The following is a 24720-nucleotide window of genomic DNA, read 5'->3' as shown; positions in this document are numbered from 1 at the left end:
ATGCAATGGCTAAGTACAAATTATGGGTTTGTAGTATGTTTTCTTGTCTGTGGGTCGCACAGAAAGGGTCTGAAAGCGTGGATTGCTCTAAATAAGGGTGAGGTGCTGGTTCAGGCTTCTGTGTAGCAACAGATAAGCTCTGGGCAGGCTTATCTTCTCAGGGAGATTTTACATTTGCTTTTCTTTGTTTCCTTTCTGTCTTGTTTCAGCCTCAGCCCATTTCTTCCCATAACTCATGTTCCCATCCCGGACACTGCCCTTCTTGCTTGCATTACTCACTTGGCTTCCTCTTTGCTGCCTCCCTCCTTCGCCCTCAGATTGCCGGGCTCCTGACGCTGCGTCTCCATCCTCCCCCAGATCATCTCGCTGGCTCCAGGCTTCTGCTCCAGCTCCCCCTTGATGGGCACCTCCTTAACGTCAAGAGCCAGCTCAAATGATTAGCTGGGTTACTGATTAGCAGTTTGCGAGGGCAGAGCTGGCTTGGGCTTCTCATTAAGGCTCTCGACAAATACCGTTGCACAGTTCCTGGTGAGGTCTAGAAGCTGTCTTGCTGCTTCCCTGCTCATACCACCATGGACCTGCCATGAGCAGAACTGGCTCAGGTGCCTGACCATGGATAGTGGCTCCAGAGGGGTTAACGCTGAGCCAGAGCTAGTAAGTCCATCTGGATCCATGCTGCTTGTTCCCTTGCTCATTCCCCTTCGCTTCCTCATGGATCCCACCGAAGAGCAGAAGGGATGCACATCTGGCACGTTGCTCAGTTCATCCTCTGGTTCTGTTTGGGCTTTTGTGACCCATTTTGCATATTGGGAAGGACACAGTCCATTCGGTGCACCCTGTCTGCAGAGGGGTGTAAGGAACAGCTATGCCTGGGAGAGAAAGGAAAGCAAAGCTGAAGGATGATTTTTCATTACGGGACTTTTTGCATCTGCAGTGTGGGAATGAAGAAGTGGTGGTGGCAGCCCTGAGGTGGGAAACTTGGAATAGGTCCCTCCTGGGCTGAGGGAGCACTGCTAGTTTTCTCATATGGAGCTCAGTGACAAAAAAAAAATGGGAACTGCTTTCACAGGACAGGAACAGTGCTTTCCTTTCCACCTGGAAACCATCCAGTGCATTTTCTGTGCTACTGGGGGTATAAAAGAAAAGCCACAGGCAAAAGAACAGGGAAGAACTTCTTGACTTGTGTGAACTTAGTATGTGAATTTTGGGGGATCTGAATGGTTTGCTGAGCTGAATGCACAGCAGAGCGTTTGGATGCTATGCTGTAAAATTAATTTAAGCATTTCTCATCTGGTGGTTTGGGGCTATATACATCTCCTGACATGCAAATAGGGAAGGTTGGAGGGTGCTGCGCATTGCAAGAAATGGTTGATGTATCCATTATCTGCTTGTGTCTGAGAAGGTGTGAAGACTCAGCAGGCCTGAAATTGCTGAGTCTGTAGTAGAAATGTTGCTCTACTGCAACGCTGAGTGAGTTTTTGAATCTGTGCTGCTCCTTGCTTGTCTCCGTGGCTGACCCTGTCCTCTGTTCTGTTTTGTTCCAGGGTCTCTGGACCGCAGCGATGAGGAAGCCTCGGAGGAGGTCCCGGCAGACCTTGGAGGGGAGGCGTTCTCCCTCGCCCTACAGCCTCAAGTGCTCACCGACTCGGGAGACACTGACGTACGCTCAGGCCCAGCGGATCGTGGAGGTGGACATCGATGGGCGGCTTCATCGCATCAGCATCTACGATCCCTTAAAAATCATCACGGAGGACGAGCTGACTGCCCAGGACATCACAGAGTGCAACAGCAACAAGGAAAACAGCGAGCAGCCCCTTTTCCCTTCCAAATCTAAGAAAACACCTTCCAAAGGCAAGAAGAAGGAGTCCTGCTCCAAACATGCACCAGGGACGTCTTTACACTTGCCCCAGCCCAACTTCCGTGTGGTGGACTCCTTGTGCCAGCCAGATGCCCCTCCTCTCCCCGCTGCCTACTACCGGTACATTGAAAAGCCTCCTGAGGACCTCGATGTAGAGGTGGAGTATGACATGGACGAGGAGGATCTGGCGTGGCTGGAAATGGTCAACGAGAAGAGAAGGGACGATGGTTATGGGACAGTTTCTGCTGACACTTTTGAGCTGCTGGTGGATCGGTTGGAAAAGGAGTCGTACCTCGAGAGCCGGAACAACGGGGCTCAGCAGTCTCTCATCGATGAGGATGCCTTCTGCTGTGTCTGCATGGACGATGAGTGTCACAACAGCAACGTCATCCTGTTCTGTGATATCTGCAATCTGGCCGTGCACCAGGAGTGTTACGGCGTGCCCTATATCCCCGAGGGGCAGTGGCTTTGCCGCTGCTGCTTACAGTCCCCTTCTCGTCCTGTGGATTGTGTCCTTTGCCCGAACAAAGGTGGAGCCTTCAAGCAGACCAGTGATGGCCGCTGGGCCCACGTGGTTTGTGCCATCTGGATTCCAGAGGTCTGCTTTGCAAACACTGTGTTCCTGGAGCCCATCGAAGGGATAAATAACATCCCCCCGGCGCGGTGGAAGCTCACGTGCTATATCTGCAAGCAGAAGGGCATGGGAGCTGCTATCCAATGCCACAAGGTGAACTGTTACACAGCCTTTCACGTCACCTGTGCCCAGCGGGCTGGTCTCTTCATGAAGATTGAACCCATGAGGGAGACCAGCATCAACGGCACCACATTCACCGTGCGCAAGACTGCCTATTGTGAGAGTCATTCCCCGCCTGGGACGGTGAAAAAAGGGTCTCCAGCTGCAAGCGGTGAGGGGCAGGAGGACACTGTGAAGGAGGAGGGAGAGGAGGAAGCTAATTCTGGTCCTCCCAAAGGGTCTCTGAAAAAGAACCGAGTGAAATTGAAGCAGAAGATCAAAAAGGAGCCTGGTGACGTGACCAAGGGACGTTCGTCTGTGCCCATGGTGACAGTCGCACAAATCCCCTCTTACAGGTGAGTGTTGCAGGTTTAGGGAAGGAGCTGGACAGGGTCTGTTTTGAGGGCTTAGTCCCTCTGGTTTTTGACCTTGGAAACACTAAATCTTCAGTCAAGACCTAGCAATAACTGTGTTCAAAGAGTGCAACAGAAAACACCCATCGAGCGTCTAAATTCACATAGACAGCTGTGAAGGTGTTTTTAAAATACTTCAGGCATTACAGGTTGGCAGGCAGATAGGGGTCATCCCGCTATTAAATTTTTTTTTAATCTCCTCATTTCATAGTTTCTTAATTCCTCCTTTTATTACAGAGCATGTCAAACCTGTCAGTGTTGCCAGCAGCTTTGAATTTGTGTATTTTTTTTCTCCCAGCTCTCTCTCATACAGAACTAGGTAGTGCTGAATTTTTGTTCGGTGCCTTAGGAACTGTGGTGATGTGTTGCTGGTATTTTAACAGATAAGGTTTGGAAAACTGCTGATAAGGCACTGCGTATAATCTAACGAAAGGTTTGGAAAGGTTAAAATCGGTGATATATTATTCTTGGACTGCTGTCAAGTTAGTTTCCCAGACTCCAGCTTAATAATATCAGACTTAAACAGCCCCCAGGAAAGTTCTAGACACTGAAAGTAGCTTTGAAGTTAAGGCTTGGAGCCGAATTGCTGATTGTGTACTTTGTGTTGTGGCAAGTGCTTGGTGAGAACCTCCAGCCAAGCTGCTGCTAATGTAGGGTTATACTGTGAAGAGTAGGCACACTTATCTTCACGGTGTGGAGATAGACTGGCTCTTAGGAAGTATTTCTTTCCAGAAGGGGTTGTTGGGCGTTGGAATGGGCTGCCCAGGGCAGGGGGGGAGTCCCCATCCCTGGAGGGGTTGAAGAGTCGGGTTGACCCAGCGCTGAGGGATCTGGTGGAGTTGGGAACAGTCAGGGTGAGGTTCATGGTTGGTCTGGAGGAGCTTCATGGGCTTTTCCAACCTGGATGATTGTGGGATTCTGTGATCCCAGATTGTACCAGTCACACACGTAGTTCAGAGTGTGGATTGACACAGCACCGCAGAGCTTCGTCGGGAAACCTGGTGGTGTCACCAGGGTCCACAGTGTCCCTATTGCTTTACAGTTGCCTCCATGACACCTCTTTGCTTCCTTTAGGCTGAACAAAATCTGCAGCGGCCTCTCCCTCCAGAGGAAGAACCAGTTCATGCAGAGGCTCCACAACTACTGGCTGCTGAAGCGGCAGGCGAGGAACGGGGTGCCCCTGATCCGACGCCTGCACTCACACCTCCAGTCACAGAGGAATGCGGAACAGGTACCGGTGCCCAGCTGAACCCCCATGGGAGGAGGAGAGCTGGCGTTCCCCGGGGAGTTGTGCTTGATGGCTGAGAAGGGGAGTGAGGGTGTAAGGATCAGAGGGTGACCTGATTTAAGTTTCTTTTGGTCTCCTCTTGGTATGCCTGAAGAGCTGAGTTAGTGTATCAGTGGGATATCCATCGTGCCTCTAGGATTGGTGTTGATGAGCCAGCAGGTAAGAGTTTTTCCTCTGAGTCAGGAAACCCAGGATTGTGCAAGGGTATGATGGGCCCTTGGTGGGCTGATCTCTTAGATGAATCATAAAACCACATTCCTCATGAGTCATTAAAGATCCCTTCCTCAAGAAAATGGGTGTTAGCTCCAAAGTCCTGGCCAAATTCCAGTTTGGGTCATTCTTCCTGCAGCTTCAATTTCCAACCCTCCCATGCATATTCATATGGAAGTTTAGACACAGTCATCAGCTCTGGACTTCTTTGCTTCCTCCTCTGAGCTGGCGTCCAGAGTCACTCGATCTCGATGCTATTAAACAGCACCGTGTTTGGCACGAGAAGTAGTTGGTGAAGTGGTGAGGCAGCTGAACTCTACCCTCTAACATAGCCTATCAGTAGGTATTGTGCACATTCTGCACGTGTATTTTCACTGTAGTTGGAGGAATTTATAGGCTTTTGCTTTGCATGAAGACTGCTCTGGGTGATTAATAATAAAAATATTTCCCACTCATCGGTCTGGAGCTTGGGGAAGTACAGTGTTTCCTTGGTGTATTAAATTGGCAATTCACCATAAGTAAGTTCTCAAAACCAAATGTCCTATAAATTTAAACTATCAAGATCTTGTGAAGCAATTGTCCTCTCTTGGCAATCATGTGAAAGTGTATGCACTTCAGCTATATCCTCAAAACCATTAAAAAAGCTACAGATTTAGGAGAGGAGGGATGATTGCATTGCAAAGCCACTGAACTGTGTCTTGGAAGGTGTGAGCTCATCTCCCAGCGTTGGCTGTTCCTTTGTGTTTTGGCGAATCTCTTTCCATGGCTCTATTTCTTATTGGTTACAAAGAGGATAATAATAGGTCTTTTCTCCTATGCTTTTGCTCGCCTTGCCTTTATACTGTAAATGCTTTGGGCTGCCTCTTCAATGCAAAGCAGCCAACAGAAAAATTTCCAGCCTGTATAATAAACTTGGATATAAAAGCAGGGAGGGTGTCAATGAGCGTGCACTGAAGCGTGTTCCCAGAGTGTAGCTACAGCATGATTTAGGCCTAACTTCCCAGATAACGTAAAATCCAGAAAGGCTGCTGTTGTGTTTGTTTGACAGCTAAATGCTGTCAGAAGGAGGGGACAGAGTCCAAACAACAGACAAATAGACAAGAGGAAGACTATGAGAGCAATCCACGGGGGACACCTAGAAAGAGGAGGAAGTGCAGGAAGCCAGTCGTGTTTTTGATCTCACCCCACTGCTCTGTCTTCCAGAAGGAGCAGGATGAGAAAACCAGTGCAGTGAAGGAAGAGCTGAAGTACTGGCAAAAGCTGCGGCATGACTTGGAGCGGGCACGGCTGCTCATCGAGCTGATCCGTAAGAGGGAAAAACTCAAACGGGAGCAGGTAGGTGGTTGGTTGTCGAGTTGCTGCACTTAGCTCTGGTCCCGTGCACGCGCTCGGTGCTGCAGGAGGCAGAGGAGGAACACGACAGTTTTTCTTGAGCCTTTTCCTCTCTTCACGGAGTCTGACTGTTGGATGTGCGGAGCAGCCGTCTCTCTCTGTGTCAGTCACAGGCTCACACTGCTCGGCCTCTGCCCTCAGATCAGAACTGGGCTGCAGAGTGCTGGGAAAATGTGTTTTCATAACTAATAGTGGATTTGATTCCTGACCTACAGCACCCCTTCTATTTCTGGGCATGGACCAGGTGTTTTGCAGAGTATAAGTTAGATCTCCTTTAATAATTATTTCAGGAGTTTGGTGACACCTACTCCAGAGAGAGGCCTAAATCACAATTCTGCTTTTCATTTCTAAAGCTAAAAATGCCTGTGTTTTGCCCTCTAAGTACATTGTTTAGAAGAAGTTTTAAGATGGAGACCATTTATTAAATTTTCCAATTTCCTCTTCGATCTGTGTGCAGTTCTCCAAAGTTGCATCAGTTAAGGTTTCTTCCCATGCTTGCCAGCTTTGCCTGTTGAGGGTCTTGGTCTTTGCTTGCCATACCTGGTTGGTTGCTGCAGCCACAACTGTGCTCTCTGGCATGAGTTATCTTCAAGGCTAGCATCATGAAAGACTGACCCTGTGCACGGTGAGCCTGGATGTGTGGCCTCAGGCATTGCCTGGGTGCTCTCATGCTGTCTGCAGGGAGCCAGCCAGAGGGAACCCAGCATCTTCTGTCATCTGTGAGCTTTTTTCCATGACCAGAAACTGTTCACAGCTTTTCTGGAGTCCTTTTGATGCCAGCACTGGTTCATTTGCTGCGTTGTCCTTGATTTACAGCAGTAGCTCAGTCCTGCTTGCTGTGTGGACATATTTTAAGTAGGAGGATCAAAAAAAAAAAATCACTCTTGGGCTTTGTTTGCTTTTGATATCTTGATATATCCCTATCACAGTTGGCTAAATCCATAAAAGCTTGTTGAAACTATGGTGTTTGTATAAAAGAATAAGATATCACAGAAAAGTGTATCTAGTTTAGGAGCTCTACCCCAGCCCAGCTTGTAGGTGAGCAGAGAAGGATGCTCCAGAGTCCTGAGTCTTTGTTTGGGTTCTTTCCTGTTTTGGGGGAAGGTCCGTCTTCGTCCATTCTCTTACTGATGCTGTCTTCTTGCTTAGCACATCAAATACGGTTTACTTTGTGTAAACGCTTACTTTCCTTTGCTACTGAAGGAGTTGATTTAATGACATAATGAGGGATTAGAAGATCAAAGAAATTAAAATGTTAAAGGAGAAATAAATACTTCTATCCTGTTCCAGTCTCCTTTGAATAGAGTTTCAGTGTAGGAGATCAAACCGGTGCTACAACTTGTTTGCTTGACATCAGACTTCATAAAGGATGTAAGAAACTGTATTAGGAATTTGCAGACATCTAACCACTGTTGTTGTTTGTCTTCTGCCTTGAAGTGTGAGAGCTTATATCTTAAACTCTGTTTATTCTCTCTAGTCTAATTATGGATGCTGTCGTTCATGTAAACGCCTACATACTTTTAACTTTTGTATAATGTTGCTAATTGGCTTAATAATATCTTGAGGCAGGGAGTTCTACAGGATAATTTACCAGGCATGAAAAGCTTCTTCCTGTTTTCATTTTTAGTTGTATTATCTTTTCATTTTCTGGGGTTTCCTCTCGTTTTGGCCTTATGAGGTTGGATAAACAGGAGTTCCCCATACAAAAGGATTGGACTGTGCAGTTAGACTCTGCAAAGTGCTGTCTGCTAATGCACATCCTGCACGTGGAGAGGACAAGGTCTTTGCCAGAAATTCTTCAGCAATGAGTCTGCCAGGCTAGTGGTATGATGACCTGAGGTTTCCACCACCGCGTAGAGCTGGGGTGATGATTCAGGAGAAACCAGAGGGAGACACTACTCACACATATCCTGTCCTTGATAACTGGGCTCGTGGTTGTTTTCCCATTCCCAGGTCAAGGTTCAGCAGGCTGCCATGGAGCTACAGCTGACCCCTTTCAATGTACTTCTGCGCACAACACTGGACCTGCTGCAGGAGAAGGACGCTGCCCAGATCTTCGCAGAGCCGGTCAACCTGAACGAGGCAAGTCTCTTTCCTAGAGGTGTCTCACGGGTTGTAGATGAGGTATGGCTGGGCAGAAGCTCATGTGCTGTCATAACCCTGGAAGCACAAACCACCTTGTCCCAAGCTGCTGGTGGACTAAATATCTCAGAGGGGACTCGCAATGTGGGTGTCCTTCCGGGCCAAAAAAGGGTATTGTTTTCTGGAAGCTTCAGCACGTCTCAGACAAATAATGTTTTGCAGAGCCAGGATGTGTCTGCCTTGACTGGGTGGCACAGAAATGAACTGCTGGCGCTGCCCCTTGCCGGTGGAAAGGGCATTAAGAGTGCTTGTGATGGATGCGCTCTAGTTGGCTAGTAAATGGTTTTTGTAATTGTACAGGTTTTATATGTTTAGGTTCCAGATTACCTGGAATTCATTTCCAACCCAATGGATTTTTCCACCATGAGGCGGAAGCTGGAGTCCCACCTGTACCGAACATTGGATGAGTTTGAGGAAGACTTTAACCTTATAGTTACCAACTGCATGAGGTATAATGCTAAAGACACGATTTTCCACCGAGCAGCTGTCCGGCTCAGAGACCTCGGAGGAGCGATATTGCGTCATGCGCGGCGGCAGGCTGAAAACATCGGCTTTGACACTGATGTGGGGATTCACCTGCCTGAGTCACCCAAAACCGAGGACTTTTACCGCTTTTCTTGGGAAGATGGTGAGTGTTTATAGTGTTTATTAACCTTTTTATTTTTTTTTCCCAGGCAGATCATAACTGTGTTCTTTGTTCTGAGCATGTCACTCAGCCTGCATGGAGGTCATAGCCATCATTCAGCATACAAGAATTTTCTTATCCATCTGTTTACCTAAGCATATATCTAACTTCTTCAGAGCCACAAAGAGCAGCATTTCAGCTGAGCCGGGCACTCTGAGCTACGTGCAGCTTAGCTCCAGCTCTCCTAGTGCATATCTGTCTCAGAAGACCCTTGTAGCTGCCCATGCTGTTTGATTTGTGCCACAGCTGTGGTACAAACTTGGTATTTTAAAGAACAGTGCAAAGGTGGATCTAGGATTTTTTGCACTGAGGAAAGCTCACACATTTCATTGTACTTGCAAAGATGTAGAGCAACTGCGTTAGATGGAGCACAGAGGGCTGGGTGGGGGTGATGTGGGGTTAAGCTGCTGGCACCCAAGCAGTCCTTCTAGCTGAGACTTTCCATTCGCAGCGGGACCACATCCGTCTTGAGATGCAGCTCCAAAGCATTGGTTGAATAACTTGGCTAAACTTAGTACAGAATACTGCTGCCTTCCAGCACACAGAGCTTGCAGTCTGCCATCCAATTCCTAAACGTTGCAGCCCTCTTGGATGCAGACAGACAGTTTTGTTGTGAAATTTGTGTTGGTGTATGATAGCACGTCTCAGCTGTCTGCCCTGCTCCTGCGGATGCCAGCCCTTCAGCAGAACCAGAGGAATGACAAACATGTTATGTTTTGGCCAGTTCTGTTTGTGGTCTTGATTTTGTCATTTAATCTGGCAATGAAGTAGGTTTCTACCAAGGATCTGGACTGTGAGCTGTCTTGTGTGGGGTGCAGACACATGTCCTTTCACTCTTGCCCCTGGGACAGTAACGGGAACTGGAGGGTGGTGCAAGTTAAATCAGCTGCTTTTTACCCAAAGAAAGGAAGTCTGAGCTCCAAGGTTAACAACTGCTAAATCGCCAAACTAAAGGAATTGGTTCATGAATAGCATCAAAGGGAATGAGGCATGGCAGTGGTCCCAAACGCTTCTTGAGAAAGCCTTACTCCTTCCCTTCACTGTTACAATCTCTTTTGATGCAGTGGATAACATCCTCCTCCCGGAGAACCGGGCTCACCTCTCCTTGGAGGCCCAGCTGAAGGAGCTGCTGGAGAAGCTGGACATGGTGAGCACCATGCGGTCCAGCGGCGCCCGCACGCGACGCATCCGGCTTCTGAGACGGGAGATCAACTCCATTCGGCAGAAGTTGGCCCAGCAGCAGAACAAGACCATGCCCAACGGGGAGCCTGTGCCACGGGAAGAGGGGCTGGATAAAACATCAAGGGAAGGGGACGAGGAAGGGGAGAAAGGTGAGAGGTTACAGCAAGGATTTTAGCTCCAGCTCTCTAGTGCATGTCAACATGAGGCTGCACCTCAATTACTGGATTCAGTTTTGGGCCCCTCACTCCAAAAAGGCCATTGAATGACTCGAGCGTGTCCAGAAAAGGGCAACGGAGCTGGTGCAGGGTCTGGAGCACAGGTCTGATGGGGAGCGGCTGAGGGAACTGGGGAGGTTTAGTCTGGAGAAGAGGAGGCTGAGGGGAGACCTCATGGCCCTCTGCAACTCCCTGAAAGGAGGGTGCAGAGAGGGGGGAGGAGTCTCTTGAGCCAAGGAACCAGCGCCAGGACAAGAGGGAATGGCCTCAAGCTGCGCCAGGGCAGGGTCAGACTGGCTCTTAGGAAGGATTTCTTTGCAGAAGGGGTTGTTGGGCGTTGGAATGGGCTGCCCAGGGCAGGGGGGGAGTCCCCATCCCTGGAGGGGTTGAAGAGTCGGGTTGACCCAGCGCTGAGGGATCTGGTGGAGTTGAGAACGGTCAGTTAATGGTTGGGCTGGAGGAGCTTCAAGCTCTTTTCCAACCTGGATGATTCTGGGATTCTGTGAACAGTCAAGACCTGCTGTTTCTCCTGTCTGTGGCCCTAGTGCAAGATGGGAATGGCTGTTGGTAGTTTTGGGAATAACTCTTTCTAAACTGTTCAAGCAGATTCTTTATTCCTTTAGCAGATGATGCCAAGCCGCCGCACCCTCCAACCCTGGAGCCCACAGGACCCGCACCCTCCCTCTCAGAGCTGGACTCTCTGCAGGACCCTCCAACGCTCAAACCCATCAGTGAAAGCAAGTCCTTGAATCAGCTGCAGAAGAGGGTGATGTCGGACAGGGAGCTCTTTGACAAGAAGGCTCTGCAGCGGGAGAGCCAAGCCTTCCAGCGCCTGCTCAGCGACAACGGCCTGAACGGACTGGCCTTGCCGCCTGCAGACACCCCCGCCAGCCCCCCCTTCAGCGGCGTGGGCCGACGGACATCTGTCCTTTTTAAAAAAGCTAAGAACGGGGTGAAGCTGCAAAGAGGCCTGGACTGCTCCCTGGAGAACGGGGAGGACCATGGGCAGAGCGGAAAGCTTTCGCCCTCCCGCCCGGAGGGGGAGCGACAAGCTCGGAAGCGGCTGCAGAGCAGGACCTGCAGTGAGAGCGATGGAGAGAAGTCTCCCAGGCAGGCAGCACAGCGAGGTAATTCCTTGGGATTTCTCTTCCTTCTGTACCCTTGGAAACTGTGAGATGGGGCTGAGGGAGTGGGAATCCTGGGGCCGAGTAAAGATGTCTGCTTCCAAACTACTCACCTGAAACTCGCTTTATGCTTGGGGGAAACATAGTCCCCATAACCAGATGTGCCTGAGGAAAGCTTCATTTCTTCCACATGTTTCTAAAATAGGGCAGACAAGACGTATCTGTAATGAGCTGCACCTCCCTTCTCCACCAACTATACACGGAATTTGTGGTAACTTAGTTCAGCTCTAGACACCTCCATTTTAGACATTTAAAGGTACCGAGATGAAGCCCAGGTGGGGTCACAAGTAATTCTTCTCTTTGCCAGTCCACTGGCTGCTGTAAGAGAGAGTTTGCCATTTTTTGTAGGGCCAGCCAATGTGCCTGGCTGCTTGCAAAGCTGTTGAATGGGCTGGCTGGAAACTCCAGGCTCTCCAGTCAGGGCTGAGGAGTGTTGGCATTCCTGCCCTTGTGGAAGGGTTTGTGTTGGTTCAGCCGCTCTTAGGAGTGAGAGTTTCCTGCTGCAGAAATGGTGCATTTGGTTGGAAGTGTGCAGTGAACCAATAACACAGCACCCATGTAAGGTGAGATGTTAAACATTGCTTTTAAATCAGATGCACCCTCAGTTCTGGAGTTTAAATAAAATCAGTGGGAATACCGAGCAGGATCCTTTCCAGATTAGATCTGCAAATGAGAATAAGCAGCTGAGATGAAATTTGGAAAGACACAAGGTGAAAAGGAACATATGAATGACAGCAATGTGATTTCTTTTAAAGTCTTTGTTAACAGCCATTGTGGGATAGTTCCCATCTGTAAGGCTTAACTTAGCCCACACCTCAAATATTGTCTTAAAATTATTTTGGCTGTCAGAAGGTGGCTAGCAAATTGAGAGTGGGATGAAAGCGATTGAATGTGGGGATTGACTTACCAGGACAGGTTAAAGGAAACATAAATGGCTCCTCCAAAGAGTTGAGGGACTCACCATCATCATCTGCCAGTAATTAAAGCAGAGAGGAGTGGCTCAGGGTGGATACAGGTCAGAATGAGAGGCTGAAATTAAAAAAGGGAAAATAAAGGCAGGGTGCTGGAAAATCACTGATAACTAGGCAGTGACGTTTTTCCTCTGCTGAAGCAGCACTGCTGGCTTTTTCCTATGAGTTGCATTCAGCTCCTTCTGCTGTTTCAAACACAATTGATTTCTCCTAACGGGAGGGAGTGTCTAGTGTGCCGAGTCCGTGTTACCACAGGAGCAGGTCAGCGTGATCGGGATTGTCGGAACAAGGTGTTTTGCAGAAGTGCACGTTTTGTGGCCATTCCATAGTTACAGCTGGAAAAACGATAGTGGCCTTGGCATGAATTTGCCCTTTGTATGGCTGACAGGCTTTTGATGAGCCCACGGGGCCTTGGGGTGGTGGGTCCCTGGATGGGGGAAGGCAATGATCGTCTGCCTTCTTGCGCCTGCTCTGGGCTTGGGGGTGCTCTCCGGGGTCATTCCCTGTCCACCCCTGCCTGTCCCCACTCAGGTGGTCCCAGCTCTCTTCCTGCATATCCCTCCGGTGCACAGAGCAGGAAACCTGGCAGTGAAGAGAAGATTTCCAGCACTGTCAGCATCCAGGGCAAAGAAGTGAAATATTCCACTTATGGCTACAGTGACATTTGTACTGGCCGGAGAGGAAGGTGGTGGGGAGCCTTCTTCTACCCCGGAGGAATTTGCTTCCTCAGTGCCTGCTCTGTCCACTGGAAAATCTTATTTCCAGAAATTGAAGCAACAAATTTTTCCTAGAGCGGTTTTCTCTCAGCAAGGAACCTGTAACCCAATAAGCTATGGTTTTATATGCCTGCTCCTGTGGGCAGGGACCAGCCCGGCAGCCAGGCCCGGGGCGAGGCAGGGCGAAGTCTGTGGCAATCAGCATGAAACCTCCATGTCTTTTCCAAACGACACTTGAAGCCAGATGAGCAAGTGGTTCATTTCCTGGCCTCTGGCCTTGCCCAGTGAGCAAGATGCTGTGTGGAGCTTTCCTATACCATCCCTGGGCACTTCTCCAGCGCTTGCTTCTTCAGAGAGAGCCTGATTTTTCATGTGTCGGGGGTAGAAATACCTTTTATTAGTCACCTTTTGGCTGCAGCTGAGTCTGGGGAAGTCGGTGCAGAGTTTCCCTCTCTGGCTGAAGTACTCAGCATCTTGGTGGCTGTGAGTCATGGGACAGTGACCCTACCTGAGCCTCGGTGGCATCTCTGTGCCTTGCTGCTGCTTTTTTGGGCTGATTCCCATTTGTCTCCTCGGCAGGAGTGACTAACGGCTTTGCAAAGCACGCAGAGAGCGGCTCTGACTCCGAGTGCAGCTCTGGCCTGGGTGGTGGACTGGTGTTTGAAGCCTGCAGGTAAGTGCCCTGTGCAAAACTTCCCCAGAACACCTTCTGTGTCTGGATTAATCTGCCTGGTTTTATTGTTTGACTTCTTTGTTTCAAACCCAGCCCAAACTTACTTATTGTATGTGTGGACCCTAAAAGACAAAAAGCTTCTGAGGTTCCATCCCATCCTCTTAAGCTATAGGTCACAAAAACAGTGCTCGATTTTTTCGAGTAAATGGGTCTATGTTACACTTCTGTTCCTCAGTGCATACACCTCTTCTCTGCTGGTGAATACCCTCTCGCAGTTCTTGAGAGCCAAAGCTAGAAAAACCTTGAACTCGAATATCCAGCACTGCAGGTGAAGCTGAACTTCTACCACCTACTGAATTGCTGCTTTCTTCCTCTCAGAGGTTTAAAAGCAGAACTGGGCACTTCAAACAGGACTGAACAGACTTAAAGCAAACATCTGTCATCTTTTGGTCAGATGCCATAGACGTACATGGGTACTATATCTTTTTTCTGGTCTTATCTACCTGTCCAGCCCTTCTAACACTGACTCAGGTAATTTCACAGCCCTTTCACCACACGGTAAAACCTCTGTTATTCCAGAATCATGTTTGTGAGTGGCAGGCTGAGGACATTTGACCTTGATGGGTAAGATCATCCAGGACAGGCAGAAGCAAGACTTGTAGTTGATATTCTTAGTAATATTTTCAGTGCCTTGAACATGTCATTGCCCTCTGCTTGTCTTTGATGACCCTGAGGGTGATGACCCATCACTAGAGAAACGTGTTCAGACATTTTATGCTTCCTTCCAGTGCATGTGCTCAGTCAGTCCTCAAGCTTGCAAAGTCAGTTGGGCACTTAAAATTGTCAAGCTCCCCGTGCACACTCATTCTCAGGACTGAGGCTACAGTTTAAAACTAAAAGCTGTGTAACAAATTATTCTGCAGCAGGGTTGAATCCCAGGAGCATTTTTCAAATGAAAACTTCTCTCTGCTATGCAGAGTGATCCTAAATGTTAGCTGTTGAAAGAGGTGTATAATTTTGCAGCTGTAACTAAGGTTTGATTAGTGTTTCAATTATAAATCTGTTTGCAGAGGCTTTCATGCTGATGACAAGGGGCAAGGCCCTGGGTTCGGGGGAGCAATTTTGGTGTGAGGGCTTTTCCCTGTGGCAGAGTCATCCCACCTCAACAGTCAGGTTCTGGGCAGCCCGAGGGAAGCACGTGGTGCCCCATTAAATTATCTCTCTTAGCCCATGCTGAGCCCCTTGAGGCATAGGACTTGCAGCTCTTCTCTGAGATGGGACACCCACCCACTTCTTCATCTCTCCCCTCTTCTCTGGGCTCTGCGCCCAGATCTTCAGCTCAGTCATTACCTCTTCTGCAAGCTGGATACTACCATGATCCCCGTTCAGATCTCACAAGAAGCTGCTGCAATAAACTATTGTAAAGTGAGGAGCTGCATCAAAGGGAACAAAAAGGAGAGAACTGGATTCGTGCGTAGTTGTAGTGTCATTTAAATGAGGGCCCTTGAGTCAAGCAGAAATCCTTCATGGGGTGAGGATGCCCTCAGAACAGGACCAGGAGCCAGAAACTCACCTTCAAACCATTATCTTGGCCTTATGGCTGCACTGTATTTGCCTCCATTTCCTCATCTGTAAGTGAGGGAGACAAATCTGGATTCACAGGGGAGCGTGGGGTCCTGTTAGTTGATGTTTTTATAGTACATTGAAGGTGAAAAGTGCAAGGTAAGTGCTTATTACAATAATCACAAGCAATTGACATAGCAAAAATTACATTAGAGCTATGTGACACCCACAAAACAAGGAATTTAAACCAAGCTGATGTCTCATGGATAACTTGTACAATTATTCTATTTAGGAACAGCTCTGCTTTTTCTCCACGCTTTCTTTTTGAGTATCAAATTCACTCAGAATGGGAGGTTTATTGAAAAATGGTAAATTAAAGAAAAAAATTACAATAACTGAAAAAATATGATTGCTTGAGGTGGGGATAGTGCATTTTCTGAAATGTTTGTAGCTGTGAGGTAAAAGGATGTTCAGGACATGGGCTGATAGAGTCCAACTGCCTGTGTGCTCTCCAGCATGAAGTCTTTGCTGTGTTTCTTCCTCACGTTCATAGCTTGGTTTCTGTTAGGCCCCTTTCATTGCTTGTGGCAAAGTTGGGGTGATGTCCGGTGTACTTGCACCAGAAGAGATGTTTTGGTGAAATTCTGCTCAAGTATTCAGTGTTCTTTTCATGTCAGGGGTGCACCAGTAGAGTAATTTTGCAGTATTTTAAACAGAGCTGAGGAATCCATTTACTCGCTTTTGTTTTCAGCCTAACACCTGCTTTTCCGTATCATTCTAACAGTGGTTTGATGCCTCCCAAGCGAAGTCGAGGGAAGCCAGCTCTTTCTCGGGTGCCCTTCTTGGAAGGTGTGAACGGAGACTCCGAGTACAGCAGCTCAGGTGAGAACGGCCGCAGCACACAACCTGCTCCAGCCCCCAGCGCGCCGCAGGGCTGATGCCGTCTGAACCAGGGGCAGCAGGTCTCGGTGCCTGCCAGGAACCCATCCTGCACGGACCATCCAGGTTGTATCATCAGGCTGCTGACCTGCCCCACCTTCTTACCTGCTTTGTTAGAAATTCTGGGGAGGAGTGGCTGGAAAGCTGCCAGTCAGAGAGGGACCTGGGGGGGTTGATGGATAGCCGGCTGAACAGGAGCCAGCAGTGTGCCCAGGTGGCCAAAAAGGCCAATGGCATCCTGGCTTGTATCAGCAATAGGTGGCCAGCAGGGGCAGGGAAGGGATCTTACCCCAGTGCTCGGCACTGGTGAGGCCGCCCATTGATTACTGGGTTCAGTTTTGGGCCCCTCACTCCAAAAAGGCCATTGAATGACTTGAGCGTGTCCAGAGAAGGGCAACGGAGCTGGTGCAGGGTCTGGAGCACAGGTCTGATGGGGAGCGGCTGAGGGAACTGGGGGGGTTTAGTCTGGAGAAGAGGAGGCTGAGGGGAGACCTCATGGCCCTCTGCAACTCCCTGAAAGGAGGGTGCAGAGAGGGGGGAGGAGTCTCTTGAGCCAAGGAACCAGCACCAGGACAAGAGGGAATGGCCTCAAGCTGCGCCAGGGCAGGGTCAGACTGGCTCTTAGGAAGGATTTCTTTGCAGAAGGGGTTGTTGGGTGTTGGAATGGGCTGCCCAGGGCAGGGGGGGAGTCCCCATCCCTGGAGGGGTTGAAGAGTCGGGTTGACCCAGCGCTGAGGGATCTGGTGGAGTTGGGAATGGTCAGGGTGAGGTTCATGGTTGGGCTGGAGGAGCTTCAAGGGCTTTTCCAACTGAGATGATTCTGGGATTCTGTGAAATTCAGGTTATCGCATAAAAGGGTTTTCCTGCTTTCACTTTTGCTGGTTGCCTGTGCCCTGCACTCTCCTCAGATGGGTACGGTCTGTAGGTCTGGTGTGTGCAATGTGCCTGGCACTGTCTTCTCCTGTTTTGGGACTAGTTCTCTTTAATGATGCTGCAATAAAAGCAGTAAATCATAATTACAAGAGGGGTCTCTGTGGACATGGCTTCATAGCTGTTCCCTCTTGTACTGCTACCATTGCTTTCGAGGTCTTTTAACAAAGTTGTCTTTGTCAGAACCCCCAGGGCGCTACACCAATCTTCCAGCACTCACATGACCAGATTCTTGTCTTTCTTATGGTGCGTCAGCCATGGAGTTATTGCAGGTTTATGCTGAAATCAGAATTCAGCTTTCACTCCCTGGTATGCCTGTGCCCTTCTGCACAGCTCCCATCTCCCTGGGAACCGTTGTTACCCTGCACCCTGTGCGCTCAGCAGTCTGCTTTGCAGATAAGCTTTACAGAGAGCGAGGCTGGTACCAGGGGGAATTAGAATCGGTGGGACAATTCTGGGTTTTAGAACATCATTTCATTAATGGAAGAATACATCTGGAATGCAGTAGTGGAGAAGCACATCAGATCCGTCTTGGCAAGGTGCTCATTTGGGTTGTACTCAGCGTTTTCTAGATTCAGTTTGACTTCTGGGAAAGCCAGTGTTTGACCATTCCCCCCCAGAGCAAGCACTACTTGCTGTAAAATTCACATTAATGAAGATTACTCCTTTTCCAGGATCAGAAGCTGGCAGATTACTTATTCATGTCTTGAATGGATCTTTTGCAATACTTCTGACTTAAGTTTGAAAAAAATGATGGCTAATAGACTTCTGCAACTAGAACCAGGCATTTCCTGCAGAGATCAAATAGCCCCAAACTATATGGCATCAGAATAGTCTAGCTATTTGTATTTAGGAGGAATAAAAAGGAGCTCTCTGAACAGTGGTCCAAATTAATCCCAGATACAGCTTCATCAGTTCCATTGAGGATGGATTTGGCTTGGTGGAGTCTAATGGACCAAATTCATCTCTTGTATACCCATGTGATTTCAGTGATATAGCAGCTGTTCAGAACTGAATTTGATTAATATTTCCATATTGAAGAGTTCATCTGAAGCTACATGTGTGCATAGACTTACACCCGTGATTTAGGAGACTCTGGCTTTATCTTAATGCAGAACATGACTGTACTGACAGAGCATAAAGAAGGCTGGATGTTCACCGTGGCCAGGCTGGATCTCACTGCACCTTAAATTTTATCACAGTCTTACTGCAGACGAGATGTGTGTCTTATCGCCTCACCTTTTATCACTTATACCCAATGCATATAGGTACAAATCATAAGTGGCTTTCCATTTTGCTCTAGATCTCCGTTAAGAGAAATGGTTTGGATTCATGCATATGTACACGTAGTAATGATTAAATGTATGCTCTTCTGTGACAAATAGCTGAACAATAGGTTTGTTATAAAAAGACAAAGATCTGGTTTGTTATAAAAAAAGAGGTGTAATTCCAGCTTTCTGCTAGCTGCAGAAGCAAATAGGTTGAAAAATAAAACCAGCAATACTGTTAGTATGTTTTAAGTACAACAGCAGTTCATCTGTTTTAGCTGATTGCTACTGAGAGAATGCAGGCCGTCACGGCTGGGTGAGATGACAGTGTGGTTTCTTGGGTTATCATAACCCCCTGGCTAGTAATCGCCCTCCTAAGCCATGTCTCCTCTGTCCCTTAGGCAGGACTCTCCTCATGTCCTTTGAGAGTCAGGCTGAGCTGGAGCCCTTGGAGCTTGTGTGGGCCAAGTGCCGTGGCTATCCCTCCTACCCCGCCTTGGTAAGTGCCTCTTGCTCTCTGGCAGCCTGTACCCGCAGTGAGGTAGCCCAGAACACCCTGCTAGCGTGCAGCGTAACCAGGCAGAAAAGGAAAACTGCCCAAAATCATGCAACGTGCGCTTTTTCTTTTTTTCTTTCCTCTTTGCACAGTTAATTTCCCCTGTGCTCGTTGTTTCAGAGCATGGCAGAGGATTCATAAAACATTGCTCTCTCAGTGCCAGGGATAGGAGGAGATCTTTCCTCTCCTCTCCTGTTCACTCTGCAGCTATGGGGAAAGTAATCAGAATTATTGGCGTGAGAAGACCTAAATTTTATAAAGGCAGACACCGGGTTCCACGGGTGTCCAACTGCCCACATATTTTCCTATATAGTGAGTACAACTCCATATGTAGGTGCCCAACTGGCCTTGTGATGTGTATATCCTCTTGCAACAACCGTCTGTTTATTGCATATGGTATGCAAATATGAGACTATCCGCATGTGTTTTCACCTAGTCCTTGGAATGATATTTCCTAAATATTTCTCTGGTTTTGGATACTTGACTATTAACATGAAATCCATAAACCTGGCTTCAGTGAGCACCATATTCAGTTCCAAGGCAAGACACGACACGCAGCTGTTGCTAGGAAGTGCCAGCACCACTGCAGGCTTTTAAGCGCTTGTTAAGTTATCAGCAGAGATTGCTGAAGTAAGTATATATGTAAGAACACGAGATGGGATGACTGTGTTTTGTTGTTTCTGCTGCTTTTAAATATATCCCTTGAGATGTGGCTCTTCCTGCCATCTCTGCTCCATGTAATTTCTGCGTGGCTGCAGCCATCCCCTTAAGTACCTTTATGGTTGGGATCGCTGAGACAGCCAGCGCCTGTGACTGCTGAGAAATCGTAGGGGGTGAAAGCAAGTGTAGTCATCGTGGAAATTATACAGGTCTCTACATCCAAACTGTGAAACCGGGCGTAAGCTGACGCAGCGTGTATGCCTGGCCGTGGCTGAGCACACAGATGCCATCAAAAAGGGCAGGTTCTGCTAAAAGAGGGACCCTCATCCAGAGAAGGGAACAGCTATGGATCTGCTCGCCATGTTGGCCAGCCAAAGCATTTTTAGATCTTTGTGTGGCTACAGCCAAAGTTAAACTGTGCTTTAGCACAGCTTTTAAACACTGAGATTGCCCCCAAAAAAGGCAATTCTTTGGTAGCAGTCTGTTGCAGTTGTAAAGTGTCTTAATAAATTCCTACAGCTGGCCAGTTTTTCAAGCCCTTAGGAGACAAAGTGCTGAGAGATCTGGTGGAGCTGAGAACGGTCAGTGTGGGGTTAATGGTTGGACTGGAGGATCTTCAAGGGCTTTTCCAACCTGGATGATTCTTGATTCTGTGAAATCAGGAGGCGAAGAAGAGTAGACCAAGTATTGCATCCCCCCTTTGCTGTTTTGTTCTCCTGTGATCACATAGCACAGAAGTTGGACGCTGACATTTCTGCTTTATATGGGGAGAATCGATGCATCTGTTGTTCCTTCTCCCCAGAATGACTGTAGTCTGCGTTCCCCTTGCCTGACAAAGCTGGCGCTGCTTGTCGACTCTCTCAAACTCTTGGGCTGGATTCTGATCTGATAGCAGTGTAGATCTGAGCAATGCTGCTGAAGTCAAATGAATTGCAGCAGAGCAGAGCTGTTGTAAAATCACATTTTGCCTGCTGAGTACAGCAGTGGTGTTACATTTATTGTATGAATTTGGAGTGAGGGAGAGAAATCCTTTGCTGAACACAACAATTCTGAGTTTGTACTAAATTATCAATTAGTGTAAATGCACCTACGTCCACACAGAACCACATACTTACATCCTTTCCCTTTTTTAAGATCAGGTGCTTGGCTTTTGGTCAGGCTGGCTTCCCTTCCACAGGGGAAGCCTTGAGCACAGGAAAGTTCTTGAGACAAACAAGCAGTTTTGCTTATCCATCCTAAGTAGATTTTAATTGTCTAGCTTGGATAGACTGAAAGAACAGAAAAAAAAATGCATTCTCTACAGTACTTGAAGGGTTTTGTGCTCAAATATCCTTTCCCTGTGTCACTAGATAATTGATCCCAAGATGCCACGTGAGGGTTTGCTCCACAATGGAGTCCCCATCCCGGTCCCACCCATGGATGTGTTGAAGTTGGGGGAGCAGAGGCAGACGGAGGCAGGAGAAAAGCTCTTCCTCGTCCTTTTCTTTGACAACAAGAGAACCTGGTGAGTGTGTGCAGACAGGCGGGGGCCTGTCATGAGTGCTGTGGCAGAGAGGGAAGATTTAACATGGTCTTTGGTATGTGGGAGCGTACAAGGATTATGATGATGATGATGTTCCATGTAAATTGGAGAATTTAAACATGCAGCAGTCAAGAAGAGTCTAAATAAGGAAGCCAGCCTGCTTTTCCTGGCCCAAGAGCACAACATCTGCCTGCTCCACTTCCATGGTGAACAGCCCAGCATCCTTCACCCAGGAGTCACATCACCACAAAAATACTGAGGCACATGAAGAGCCAATTTAATAGTCAAAATCTGCAGCAAATTAGAGCGTTTGACTTTAAAACACCAGCAGACTGAGCAAGCCAGTTCTGCTGCTGCGCAAAAGATTTGCCAAAAATCTCCAGGGTAACATTTTCAAAATGCTGAGTTTATTCCATATTTAGACTTGCCTGATTTTTCGGAGATGCTGAGTACCTGCAGTTTTCAAATCAAGGGATTTGTTTAAGATAGAAAACGTAGGTGTAAGCACCTGGTTCAGGGCAAGTGAAATATCTCAAGGCCTTTTATTGTTCTGTCTCAGACAGGCTGAATCTGCTGATTTTAGTATCGGTGGCTGACCATGCTCACATGGTAACAATAACCCAGCCAGATATAATAAACCACAAAGCAGCGAAGTGCCTTAAAATAAACAATAAGGCTTTGAAATCTGGGTATGAACACCAGGAAACTTGTAAAATTGGAGAATTATGCTGGAAGAGGTAAGTCCCCGCAATGAGGCAGGCAGCTGCACGCTGAACCCACTGGATTATTTAACCAGAAAATGCTACATGGGAACATGAACCAAGCAAATAAATTGTCACACAGGAGACAATACCTGTGTGCAGCTGGGATCACAGATCCAGAGGAGAAAGAGGATGCTGGGCCGTTGGGGTGCACATGGGAATGGAGGAGAGAATGGGCTTGCTTCTGCTGCTGCTGTCTCTATAAAGTAAGGTACTAAGTTTAAAAAGGAGCCTTGTGTTACTTCGAGGGCACTTCTCCTCCTCGGTCTCCTGGGGAAGGTCTTTGCTGGCGTCCCTGGGAGAGCAGGGAACCACGAGATCTGGGAAGGGCAAGGGGCTGGAGGAAGGAGGTGAATGTTGCCCGGAGGCTGCATCGCAGCTGGAAGGAAGATGCATCACGGGGAGAGAGCAGAGCCAAGCACGCAGCGGGGTAAAGCAGCAAGGGGGAGGGTTTCTCCCTGCATTTTGGGGCTGCTGCAGTGTTTTATGCAGTCTAAAGAGATGGAGGCAAGGTGCAAGACAGGCAAAGGAAAAGCATGTGCTGTCTTCTTGGGAATCTGAGGCTGGGATCACGTTCGCATCACTTGATGAGTATTTGTGTCCTCTGGAGAAAAGAGGTGCCGAGGGACGCACCCCTGAGGCTTTGTATTAGTACACTGCATTGTTTCACTGGCCCTGATGACCAGAACCACTCGATACAGGGCATGTTCTTCAAAGAGGCACTGATGCTTTTTAGCGCAAGAGCGATGGCAGTGCCGTGCTTCCTGTTGCTGTAATCATCCATTTTGAAAAATTAAATCCAAACTTGTAATTGAAACTATCTTCCCAATAAAAATCAGCATTTCCTTGGCTTTGCCCTGCTTTTGTTGGAGACAAGCTCTGGTGGATGTTGTGTGTCTTAAGTGGCCACTTAGAGCCTTGTTTGCAGTTTGTCTGGAGTTAAGGCATCTCAGGAAGGTCCTAAAAACCTCTTATAGTGACAAATCCAAATTCTGCTGACTTCAAGGATGCTGCGGAAAGACTGAAACTGGTCCCTTATCTTTGCGGTGAAGTTAAGCTGAGCTGCCCTGGGTTGCCCATGTTGGCTGGCTGGGAGATGCATTGAACTGTGCTGGCAGTGCCTGAGGCTGGACTCCCAGGGGCTGGACTTTGCCAGGAAAGATGGATGGCATGTTTCTGAGTGTGCTGGTTAACCCGGGCTAATGACTGCGTGTGCTGGTTAACCCGGGCTAATGACTGCGTGTGCTGGTTAACCCAGGCTAATGACTGCACAGTAAAAGCTTACTGTAGACAAGGCATTTGCAATTCAAGTCATCAGTTGGTTGGGGTCAACCTGGGTTTGGGACACGTCTACTGGAAGTTGCCTATTTCTGGGTGATAATCAGATAGTTGTACCCACCCAAACCCTGATGCTTACAGCCTCTTGGAACAAGGCAGAGCTTTCTCAGGGATAAAAACTTACTTTTCACCATGCGGTGGCTGCTCTGTGGAACAGAGGAATTTCCAAGGTTCCCCTGGAGCTCCAAGGAGCATTGAAAACCTTGAGTAAGGACTCCGAGGAGAGAGAAGACTGTGCTCGTGCAGGAAGGCTTCTTGGCTACAGGTGGTTCTTCCATGTCCAACGCAAGCATTTAAACATTTGTAGCATCGTTGTGGGGTGTTAATTATAAGCAAAAAGATCACACGTAGCTGCTCCTGAGGAGGAGATGACAACTGGTGACTGAGATACGTGGGGAATGCCTGAGGAGCTGGAGTACTTGGCTGCATCTTGGAAACTTTTGGGACAAACTCCTTGTCCTGTAGCAGCCGTGCAGTGGGTACGAGAGCCAGGCACGTCCAAGCAGTCACCTCCTCCAGATTGCTCAGGCGTAGCGTTGCAAAGGCAAGAGGCCTCCAGGTGTTTGCTCTTCTTTCCCCATTTCCCCACTCGATTCCCTCGGTGACGGGGCTTTGCCCTCTCCTTTGTTGCAGGCAGTGGCTTCCACGTGACAAAGTCTATCCCCTCGGCGTGGACGACACAGTGGACAAGTTAAAAATGATGGAAGGACGTAAAACCAGCATCCGCAAGTCTGTGCAGGTGGCGTACGACCGAGCCATGATTCACATGAGCCGCGTGCGGGGAGATCATCCCTTCGTTACTTCCAATTATCTGTAAGGGGTCGGGGTGGCTGGTCCTCCTTTTCCTCCAGACCCCGCGCTCGCTGCGTCGGCAGAGCGGACCGTCCCGTGCGCTGACCGGCCGGGGGATGCCGTTCCCAGCAGCTGTCAGTGCTCCTCGAAGTACCCTGAAATGTGCCAAAAAAAAGCCTGTCCAGCTTCTTTCTGAATGTGTCTCGCTGAAGAGCTGGCAGGAGATGAAGTGTATAGTCTACAGGGCCGGGAGTAAGGGAGTTAGGGAAAGCTGCCAGGTGATGGGAGCCAAGGTGAGGCGATGCAGCGAGCAGAGCGCAGCGCTCGGATGTTCGGACCTCACGCACCCTCCCTCGCCCCCGCCTCCCCCCTGCCACCGGGGTTTTTAAATCCTCAGCCAGCCCCGAGAAATTCCTGGGAACCCGCCACCACTGTCACCGAAGCAGGATCCTTTACAGAAATCCCAACTGGACTTTCTTGTGCCAAATTTACCCTAACCGTCATTGGCCTTTTCATTTTTTAAAATGACATTGATTGTCCCATCACATTTAAAAAAAAAAAAAAAAATCGTAGCTGGGAGTTCACGTTACGATTTTCCTGCCTACGTACGTAGTGTTCTCATGTTGGATTCCTCATTGCATTTAGAAAAGCTTTTTTGGTAACCTTCCCCTCTGCTGCACACTTACATGCACAGATGCACAGAGCTTTAAATATGAAAAGCAAATTACC

General features: G+C 48.4%; 1 protein-coding gene across 9 annotated transcripts in view; it reads left to right on the top strand.

Annotated features, from left to right (window-relative positions):
• The window catches only part of BRPF3 (bromodomain and PHD finger containing 3), a 28766-nt gene extending 4046 nt beyond the window's left edge, over nucleotides 1–24720 (top strand). For 6 of the 9 annotated variants that reach the window (XM_074850452.1, XM_074850446.1, XM_074850449.1 and 3 more), the window contains 12 exons: nucleotides 1545–2947; nucleotides 4079–4235; nucleotides 5706–5837; nucleotides 7848–7976; nucleotides 8352–8664; nucleotides 9786–10052; nucleotides 10742–11245; nucleotides 13569–13662; nucleotides 16010–16107; nucleotides 18764–18861; nucleotides 20928–21082; nucleotides 23833–24720. In XM_074850452.1, the coding sequence (XP_074706553.1) occupies nucleotides 1563–2947; nucleotides 4079–4235; nucleotides 5706–5837; nucleotides 7848–7976; nucleotides 8352–8664; nucleotides 9786–10052; nucleotides 10742–11245; nucleotides 13569–13662; nucleotides 16010–16107; nucleotides 18764–18861; nucleotides 20928–21082; nucleotides 23833–24016 (3516 nt within the window). In that variant the 5' untranslated portion in view covers nucleotides 1545–1562 and the 3' untranslated portion in view covers nucleotides 24017–24720. Of the gene's footprint in view, nucleotides 1–1544; nucleotides 2948–4078; nucleotides 4236–5705; nucleotides 5838–7847; nucleotides 7977–8351; nucleotides 8665–9785; nucleotides 10053–10741; nucleotides 11246–13568; nucleotides 13663–13897; nucleotides 14188–16009; nucleotides 16108–18763; nucleotides 18862–20927; nucleotides 21083–23832 lie in introns of those variants that run through there. The other 3 variants (XM_074850448.1, XM_074850447.1, XM_074850454.1) reach the window with 3 other exon arrangements.

The sequence above is a fragment of the Strix aluco genome, chromosome 25 (assembly GCF_031877795.1).
Source record: "Strix aluco isolate bStrAlu1 chromosome 25, bStrAlu1.hap1, whole genome shotgun sequence".
Classification (NCBI taxonomy): Eukaryota; Metazoa; Chordata; class Aves; order Strigiformes; family Strigidae; genus Strix; species Strix aluco.
Note: the sequence above shows the minus strand (reverse complement) of the source record. Positions and strands in the feature narration are given on the sequence as shown.